This window comes from Empidonax traillii, unplaced genomic scaffold, assembly GCF_003031625.1.
Source record: "Empidonax traillii isolate 1590-97213 ecotype Southwest subspecies unplaced genomic scaffold, ASM303162v1 scaffold256:size688067, whole genome shotgun sequence".
In the NCBI taxonomy this organism is placed as follows: Eukaryota; Metazoa; Chordata; class Aves; order Passeriformes; family Tyrannidae; genus Empidonax; species Empidonax traillii.
This window is the reverse complement of record NW_020955449.1, coordinates 417856-427748: the sequence shown is the minus strand read 5'-3', so window position 1 is coordinate 427748 and position 9893 is coordinate 417856. Positions and strand designations below refer to the sequence as shown.

General features: G+C 50.1%; 1 protein-coding gene across 3 annotated transcripts in view; it reads left to right on the top strand.

The window, feature by feature from the left end:
• Positions 1 to 3536, top strand: part of SLC8A1 (solute carrier family 8 member A1) — a 114139-nt gene extending 110603 nt beyond the window's left edge. For all 3 annotated transcript variants that reach the window (XM_027889222.1, XM_027889221.1, XM_027889223.1), the window contains one exon: positions 1034 to 3536. In XM_027889222.1, the coding sequence (XP_027745023.1) occupies positions 1034 to 1410 (377 nt within the window). In that variant the 3' untranslated portion in view covers positions 1411 to 3536. The remainder of the gene's footprint in view (positions 1 to 1033) is intronic.
• Positions 3537 to 9893: the final 6357 nt, after the last annotated feature.

Here is a 9893-nt window from a genome sequence, read left to right as displayed (position 1 = left end):
CCATGTATGTTACATGGATCTTTTTGCCAAACTGCCCTTGGCCATCTCACCTTGGAGCCCCACTGGGAAGGAGTGGAAAGAAAATTCTGTAGAATCAAAACACATGAAATTTGACCTCACTGTTTTCTTTTTCTGAGCCACACTCGGCTGCCTGTACCCAAGGTAATCTGGGAGCGCAGCTATGGCAGAGACTCATCTCCTCTTTGTTAGCTGAGAGCACTCACCTGGACAAAACCCAGAGGCTAGTCCTTCCTGCTGCCACCTCCCCCTGCAGATCCAGAGTGGGTTTGGATGTAAAATCAGCACTTCCCTGTGGTGCAGAGCAACGTTACGCTGGTCTGCTTGACACAAGGTTTTCCATATAAAAGGTCAGCCAAGTTTTATCACTGGTATTAAAGCTAGTGGAGCATCTGGGCAACTATGCACCATTTTACATGGTTTTTCTTCCCAAGGGGTGAAAGATGACCTCTGGCTTACCAAAGTGTCAGGGTCACTGGACTTCAGTGAGGCAAAAGATATCAGAGAGAAAAAAGATATCAGAGAGACAAAAGATATCAGAGAGACAAAAGATATCAGAGAGACAACATTAAAGCAAACTCAGAAATACAAAAAAAACTTCAAGGTACCTGATGGTTAAATACAAACCATTGTGGCTCCACAAAGCTTTTCCATCCTGTCCAGTTTTTTTGCAAGTTTGCAAGAACAAATTAGCGGATGTGGGAGAAGAGGCCAGTGCAGTGTAGTGTTATCTCACCTGAAGAACTGCAGGACGTCTGAGGCCAAACTGGGGGAAAAGCCCCATATTTCTGAATATTGAGATTTCCCTCCTGTGCATTTCTGGACCCTGATTGTCACTCTGGCTCTGGCCAGTTGTGCTCTGCCTCAGGAGCGCTCGTAGAAGGGGCTGTACCCTGTCCCCTTACCTATTATCTTCTTTCCCCAGGTGTTGTCATTGACACTTGCCCCCAGGCTGGCTGCTCTCCCTCCTTACCTGGATGTTACCTGAGGGTTTCTCTCTTCCTTTCCTTTGCAGACACATTTGCCAGCAAAGTAGCAGCAACGCAGGACCAGTATGCAGACGCCTCCATCGGGAATGTCACCGGGAGCAATGCTGTGAACGTTTTCCTGGGAATTGGGGTAGCCTGGTCCATCGCAGCCATCTACCACGCGGCGCACGGACAAGCATTCCAAGTCTCACCTGGCACACTGGCCTTCTCCGTCACCCTCTTCACCATTTTTGCTTTTATCAGTGTGGGTGTGCTGCTGTACCGGCGGAGACCCGAGATTGGAGGTGAGCTGGGCGGGCCGCGGACTTCCAAGCTGCTCACATCCTCACTGTTTATCCTCCTCTGGCTCTTGTACATATTCTTCTCATCTCTGGAAGCCTACTGCCACATAAAGGGCTTCTAAAGGGACAATAAGAGATAGCAAATATATGTATATCTATATATATCTATATAGAGTGATATATAGGTATAGATATAGATATAAAGCTGTGTATAATGAACAGAGAAAAAGAATAAAAGAAATTTGCCATGTTCACACACCTGCTGGTGGAAAGCGGCTTTGGAGCATCCTTTGAACTAGACAGGACCCCAAAGCCAGCAGGACCCCTCCCCAGGCAGTGGCCCCAGCCAGGAGCCAGGCAGCAGGGCCCTTTCTGCAACTCTACCAACAGGAGCAGCTGATGGCCACCAAGCCCCTTTCCACCGCTGACTCCCACCCACCAGCCACCTGGGAAGATGGATATGAAGGTGACCGGGGTGCATCGCTATTAGGAGGGCCAGGGTAGCTGGTGAGAAACAGAGCAGTGGGCAAGGGAAGGAGAGGAAAGCAAGGGTTCTGATCTCCAACTGCCATCCACCTGCCTTCGCCATTCGAGAACATCCCCTCTGGCCCTGTTGGAGAGAAAGCAAGAGACCAAACTGAAGGCAAAGGGGAAACTGGGAGCTTTCTAAGGATAGAACACAAACCATTTTCGTCATTGATTTGGGGTCGGTTTTTTTGTTTTGTTTTGGAGTGTGTACAACTAGCATTTCCCACCCACGTGCCCCTCACCTTTCCCTCTCCATGCTTTGGGGATGCACAGCTGCAACCTCATGTCCAGTGTCCTAAGCCGAGGCTGCATGGGGGTGGCAAGGGGTTTCTTCCCGCTTCCTCCACCTCCTCGGGCATGCTGTCGTGGTACTTGTAACATTTGCATGAATGAAATGAAATCTATCTGTATATAGCAACCTATAGCGATAGTCCTTCCGACCATGGGGGTTGAGCATTGCAGATACAAGCGTTCTTCTTTTCACTGGGTTTTTATTTATTTTTAGTTAGTTTGGTTTTGCCATAGGGTTTTTTGCTTGTTTGTTTCCTCTTAGCAGGGGTAAAAGGATGGAAAGCTGTCCCCACTTATTGCTTGTTGCGTGGGTCCATGGGAAGCAATAACAGCCATGAGATGTAGGTTTTCAGGGGAGGGAAACCCAAACCCCAGAGACTGCAGGCTCTGTCTACCTGTGTGGCTGGGGTCCTCTGACGTGCTGAAGCCAGTGTGAAGGCTTCCACTACCCACACAAGGTTTTACACAAGGTCCCAGGGAGCCCGAGTGGGATGAGCAGTTCCAAGAGGGACAAGTGTGGCTGAATCCCAGAATCTCCCATGCTTCTGCCTTTATAGTCGGTGACTGCCTCAAAACCCCTTGGTCCCCTGCTATTCCCTGTATCCCCAGAGGTCTAGTGACAGCTCTTGTTTCTGAGTGTTAAGCCATCAGGATCAGTCCACAAAGCTGGTCCTTTCCCACAGCCATTTGGAGGCAGAGTAATTCAACACAAGGGCTGAAGGGCCAGAAAGAGATCTCCCACTCTGCAGGGTGCAACTGGGAAGCGTGCCCCACGGGAAAAGGCCACACTTTGCACTCTCCGAATCCGAAATTGCTGGGAAGGATGAAACAGGGAGGTGTAACCCAGCATCCCCACCCATGCTACTAGTTAGTGCAGGTTGGGGTAGAGAGCCGAGCAGAGAAGGAGACATTGTGCACTGGTGTTGAGAGATGTCTTCTTACCCTATGCCCTTTGCCAGGTTTCCTGACATTCCAGCCAGCAAACTCCCAGCCTGCATGTCTATGGTGAGCTCTTCCCATTCAGCTGAAAACCATATCTGATGCTTGTACCATAACTAGCTGGCTGGGGGTATTTGTACTCATTTTGAACTATCTGTGGAAATTTTAATGAATCTGCTGTGAGATTTTCTCTAGGAATATGAGGTTGTGGGGTTTTTTTTTCCTTGAGCTGTTTTTTCACTTTTGATTGGGTTAGGGGTTTTTCTTTTTGTTTTTCATTGTTTTGGGGGGAGAATCAAACACAGGTGCAGGTTGTTCAGGTTTATGATTACCTTTATGTACAATGATTTCATTTTCATCTGTTTGGCTTCATTTTTTTTTAGTTTGTGTGTATTGCCCACCACTATAGGCAGTGAGTCCACTAATTGTGATGATCCTTATCAATGGTACACAATGCACAGAGAAATAAAGTTTGTAATGATTCCTGATGGATCCAGTACTGCTCCTGCATATTCTCTCCCCTCCAATTGTTTTCCCCTTTGTACCCATCTCTTCTTTACTCATTAGTTTGCATTCACCGTGTTTCTGCCACTGACAGGGGTAGTGGTGCTTTGCACACCTTCTCCTGCCCCATCTCACACCTTTCCTCCTGCTCCATCTCCATGGTGCCTCAGGCTCAGTATGCTGCCATACATCTGGGGCTCACAGCCCACTCCACCCTCAGGGGGATGCAGGAAACCACCCAGGGACAAAGTTGCAGTGCAACCCACCCTTCCAGGTCCAGGAGTTGCTCCTGTGCTGGGTCCCTAATCAGTGCTGAGTTGCCCTAGGCTTGAGGACAGCCGTACATGTGCCCCCAGGGTACTTTAGCAGCTCTTTCTGCTTGTGTCTTCTAGTTACATGGAGCCGCTCATGCTGTTGCTACAGCCTCACAGTGACTTGCTTCAGGATAAGCCATGAGCTAATTTTAAGGGAGGATTACTAGGGCAGGTGCATGGGTGCCGAAGCAGATCTGAGACACACCATGAGGTCACCAAGTGCACCAGGACGCTGGGTTGCTCTCAACAGCTGCTTGACCATGCCCCTGTCCAGGTGCCATGGGCCATTTCAGACCCAGCTCAGACAGCGCTGAGGAAGAGAAAATTCCCTGCATGCCCAGGGATGTTGCTGCTGCCTGTGTTTCATGCAGCCTCTGTTGAGTTGCCCCCAAATAAACCCTCCCCATGATGCCTGGGAGGTCCTGCTCCAACAGCTGAACTCAAACACCAGCTGAACTCAAACACCAGCTGAACCCAGGTCTGGAGATGGGTCCCAGGCAAGCGCTGCCTTCATCCAGAAGGGCTCTCCTTGAGCCTCCTGGTGAGGTGTGTGTGCTCTCAGGGTCCTGCCCACGCTCCTGCCTGTCTGCCAAGGAAGGTCAGGACGGGGCCGCACAGCCAGTCAGAATGCCACCAACAGCAGTGACTGACTGTCAAACTCCAGGCTAGAAACCTGCCACCAGGCAAAAAGAGGAAGAGTAGGATGTGGCTGATTTTGTTGCAGCATGACCATGTGTGTAGAGGCCCAGAGGCACTAGAATTCCCATTTGCCAGTGCAAGGGGATGTGTGGCAGAGCAAGTAACTAACACACCCTGGCAGCCAAAGGATCTAACATGATCCCTGGGCTGCTCTCAGATGAATCTGGCCCTTCCCCACACCCTGTGCTGCTTTTGGCCAGCCATGCTGCTGCTTCATTCTCTCTGTGGGCACACATCACCCTCCCAGATGAGTGAGTCAAACTCCTCCACTCCCCAGGCCACCTCGAGCACGGCCAGTCACGTTTATTGCTTTTCACAGGCAGTGGATTGTGAAAGCAAAGCAACTCCTTTGACCCAGTAATTACTTCTATTGAAAGGTGATGTTGGTGTTTTGCTTTCATCATTTGCTTCTTCAGAATGAATTGTAGTCACTGAAGTAATTAACGAGCCGAATGGGACTTGTGTAGCCACTCAGGTTAACAGACAGTAAATAACTGTTTGCTCACAGAGCTTTACAAAGGGAATGATGGAGCAGTGCTTGCTTAGGGTAAGGCCTAAATCACAGGGTAAACACCAGCCCTGTTTATGCAATTACTCCCTGCCAGCTGTGTGCTTTTTGGCATCTTCAATGAGGTTATGCACAGTGCAATGTGTGTGTGCCCAGTGCTCATGGAGGAGTCACGAGTGAGCAGCAAGGGGAAGGACCTCTCCACTGAGCCCCAGACACCTGCCAGTGTTCTTAAGGGTGCCATGCCTGCTCTTCTGCACCAGCCTTGTCTTTAAACCATATTCTCCGAAGGCAAAAGCAAACCACCTTCCTCCAGAAGACACCTGCGCTGGCTGGCACACTGCTGGGAGGCAGCAGGAGGAAGCACAGTCCCCAGCACAGGCACGTCTTGCTGTCGTGCCTGCTTGCCTGCCCAGTGGGTCACAGCTCAGCTCCCCGGGTCCCCTGACTCATGTCAGTGTTCTCACATTTCCTCCTCATTCCTGCCAGCCTTCCCACCCTCTCTCACAAGGGAAGGACGTGGAGCATCTCTGATAAAGGCCTGGGTTCAGAAATGTTGCCAGAAACAGCAGATTAAACTCTTGGCCTCCATCTATCCACTTGCCCTGTTTGCTTTCACTGCCTTTCAGCACCCCACTAGCCAAAGGCAAACTTTTCCACAGAAAAGGATGCAGCATGGTGCATTGAACATTCAGAGGCAGACACCCAAATAACTCCACAGGCCACTGCAAAGCACTTGGGGACAAGCAGAAGGAACGCACCAGAGACAGCCCTAAGCATCTTGGAAAAACCATATTCCCAGCTCTTCAGGGGTCAGCAGGAGTGGAAGCAAATTCCAGCCACATACTGAACACATGAAAAAGAGGGGGGCGGGGGGAGGGTGGAGGGAAGAGCAGCAAATAATCAGTGACTCATGGCTGAGCCCACCCGAACTGCTACCTGTGCCAGGGCAGCACAGGAACCGCTCCCTCCAGAGATGTGAATCCCTCATCTCCAAACAAGGTGCCTGCTTGTGTGTCACCCCTTTCCAGGCAGCCTGTGGTGCCTCTGGGATGAGGGGCAATCCCAAGAGTCATTTGTGCATCTTCCTCCCCGCTCTCATCGCTTCCTTAAACGACAAAAGGGAGAAGGGAGGCCTTGAGCCCGCTCTGGTCACGAGTCTGACTGCAGTCTGTAAACTCATCATGCTATTTCTGCTATGGGCAGGGACGGGAGAACCAGAGCCCATATGTTATTGTTACAGCTATTTTTAACTGCTTGGGTAAGAGTCAAGTGCAACAGTATTGGTGGCATGTTCATAACTCAGGAGGAGACTCAGCTACACTCCTGGAGGGACAGAGCTGGGCATAGCCAGAAAGCAATGGAGAGGGAAAAGAGGGAAAACTTAATGCTGGATGGTGTCATTCCAGGAGAAAGCCTTGAATTGTTTTCCGTAGGCTTTGGCACTCAAGCCCATCTGGGGAAGCACGTTTGCAGAGCACCAGGGACATTTCTGGCCTCTCTGAGTGTGCAATGACCAACTACTATGACGCTTATACACACAAGCTGCACAGCTGTAGAAAAGCCTGTTTATCTTGTAAAAAAATTGACTTGCATAGGAAAGCATCCAGAGGCATCTGTATTCTTGCAAAAAGCACCAAGGGACAATAAATGCAGTGAGATTCCTCACCTTTTATGGACTTGAGCCTTTCTGCTTTTGGAACTAGAGATGCCAAAGAGCCTCTTGCCAGCCAGCAACACCCCTTACCGAGAGAGAAGGGACACTGCAGGGGAAAAGGACCTGTTTGGCCGAACAGGAGCTGTTATCAGCAAAGACAGAAGCTTGCTGCTACTGGAAGGATTCTGTGGTATGCCCCTGAGAGCATCCAAGAAGTCTCCACAGGGTCTTGCTGTCTCTCTGGAGCATCTCAAGAACAACCAGCCCTGCACTCCGAGGTCCAGTGTCCCCAGGATGGTTTACCGCCCTCTCCTGCAGGCTCTGCACCCTCCCTTGGCTCCTTCCCCCTTCCCAAAGCTGGATGCCAGGCTGTGGCTCCCCTCAGAAGTGTGGAAGAGGGCACTGGGGTGCATACTCTTCCCAAAGCAGTTGCTGTGGAGCACTGCTGAACAGTGGAGCTGGGTGCTGCTGGGGGGGTACCCACTGTTAGAGGGCACAGGGAGGGGAGAAGTGCTGTGGGGTCCCACACGGATCCAGAAACCTTTTTTTAGGCACTGTCACAGCATGTCCCTCTGCCCCAGCTACTGTGGGTATGGACATGTATCTTCATTTCTGCACAGATACAGCACAGCCTTTAGCTTGGCTGCCTATGGGCACCAGCCCTAGACAGTAGTTTTATCTATTTGATTCAAAACAGCCCTCGACCTGTTTTACTGCACTAGAAAAGCTTTCTGCCCCTCCCATCATGCAGCCCCCCTCCAGTTCAGGTAGCAATGGGGACCACTGAGCACGTGCCACCTGATGCTGGGGTCCTCCAGCATCTGCCTTGAGCCATCTCAAGGTACCAAAATTACTGTCTATACACAGTGGTAATCCAGCCCGGCCTTGCTCTGTGCTGAGGCCCCTGTAGAGCCTCTTCTTCCAGGCCCCCTGTAGAGAAGCAGTCTGTGTCCCCCCTGCCCCACAAATGAGGGCTTCCTGTGGTGGGACAAGTCTCCGTTCTTACTGCAACAAACAACAACACTTGTTAGCTCAGGCTTGCTGTCCATGTCCCAGGACAAAGATTAACCACCCCATGTGGTGGACTTGAGCCCCTACAAACCAAGGAGCAAGGCAAATTTCCATGCAGCAGAGGCAGAGCTCAGCTTGCTGAGGCCCTCCTGCTCATCACCCAGCCACTACCCACAGGCACAGCTTTTATTGTGCCACTGTCCTTCACTCATGAGGCTGGGGAAAACTAAACACTTTTTGCTGAATTTCCACCGTTATCAAGTCCTACAGATGCTCCAGCTACACCCCTCAACCCAACCCTGCCTCTACATTCCAGAATGAACCAATTGCTTTAACTGGAGGGTCAAGACTTTCCTGCCCTTGTTTAAAATGGGCACAGCTTAAGTACAGTAAGTTGCAATGGCTTGGGATGTCTATCCACTCTTAGAGCTCCTAAACCTTGCAGTACATGGAAGACTCTCCCTGCACCTCCTGACCTCTTTGTTGAGGAGGGATTTATTTCCTCTCCTTTACTTCTGACTCAGAAGAGACTCTACAGATGACAGCAGGGTGAGACCTGCATACAGTTCAGCCTTATTGCTCTGTTTTCTTGACAGAAATTGCCATTGCAATCCATGGCACTGTCATCCCCAGGAGTGTGTACCCCTCTACCCCAACCCACAGGCTCCTTACTTACAGAAATCTGAGATTCTGGCAGATGAGCTTCTTTGCAGAGATACTCTGAAACGTGGAGAGTTTCTGAGTCACTGTAAAATTGCTGCGCTGGCACAGGACAGATTACATCCTAGTGGTGCAAATGTGTCCCAGGTTGCTATCAAGCTTATGTGGTAACATTAATGAAAGCATTTGCAAACTAGTGGCTTTGTGACTCCCAGGGATGTAGCGAACTGGATTTCCCCTCGCTCCGAGTAATGCTGAGATATTTCCCTTTCCTCTTGCCTTCAGCTATAGCCCTGTACATTGCCCTGGCCTTTCGCTGCAGTAAGAGCTGTGATTAGGTACCCCTTGGCTGAACCCCCCCTGTACAAATGAGAACGAACCGATGCCTGTTGTGTCTTCATTCGTTTGCCCCATGTTGCTTCCTTCATCTTCTGAGCTCTTGAGAAAAACATGCTCATGCAGGGAGCCTTGCAGGAGACCTGCTTGTCTTGCTCTTAATCAGGAAACATGCACTTCTTTCAGCAGCTCAAGAGAGCAATAGATGGCAATAATACCTCTTACATTACAGTCACTATGTTAGCAAGGAAGAAAATGTTATTTATTTTTTTCCCTGACAACATTTGTCCTACTTCTTTTTTCCATAATGCATTAAGCATTAGGAGGCACAGCTCTGCATGTAGTCCAGCTCTCAAGACTACCTGTTGAGGACATTGTTCAGCAATTCAGCACGGTTTTATTTGTGGATGAAGGGCAGAAGTTGGTGAATTCTCCTACAATTCCTAGCTGGAACAACACAGACATGCTAGTAAAACCCACAAAATGCAGAGGCTGGTAAATTGCAGCCCTCTATATCCTGGGTCTCCGTGCCAAGGAGAACTGGCATGAGGTTGTGAAATCCGAACCATGAACTTCCTGAAGACCAGTCAGCAGTGATGGGCATCTTTACACCTATTGCTGTCCCTCAGCTGTCTGGAGAGGTCTCTGGTTATACCTGGTGTTCACCAGGTGTGAACACCACGGCTAATAAAGCGAGAAGAAGACATAGAGGATACTACATTCTACCTCCCACCCCAAAAACAAGCCCCGGGAATATTCCCAGCAAAAAGCAGTCAGACTGCCAGGAGCAAAGCAGTCACCGGGAAACCTTACACATCTCAAAGACAGGGGGTTCCCCATGGTACTCTCTCGCTGCTGCTCCCCACATCACTGCCATGAGGGAAGAGGCACTCACAGCCCAGCACCCTGCAGGCAGAGCCAGAGGCGAGACCTGAGCTCCCCATGCTTGTTCATGGGAGCATCAGCCCTGGTTTCAGCCAGGGAGGCCTGCAGGGAGTGGCCGTGATATTTTGAAAGAGAGGGAAATGAGATGGGAATTAGTCAAAAAATTACAGTAGCAGCAATTTAGATCCATTACTAATTTTCTGCATTAATGAAGAGGCCTAATTATCTCAACGCTTGAGTGACCACTCCAGTTCTCAAAGTCATTTCCACACA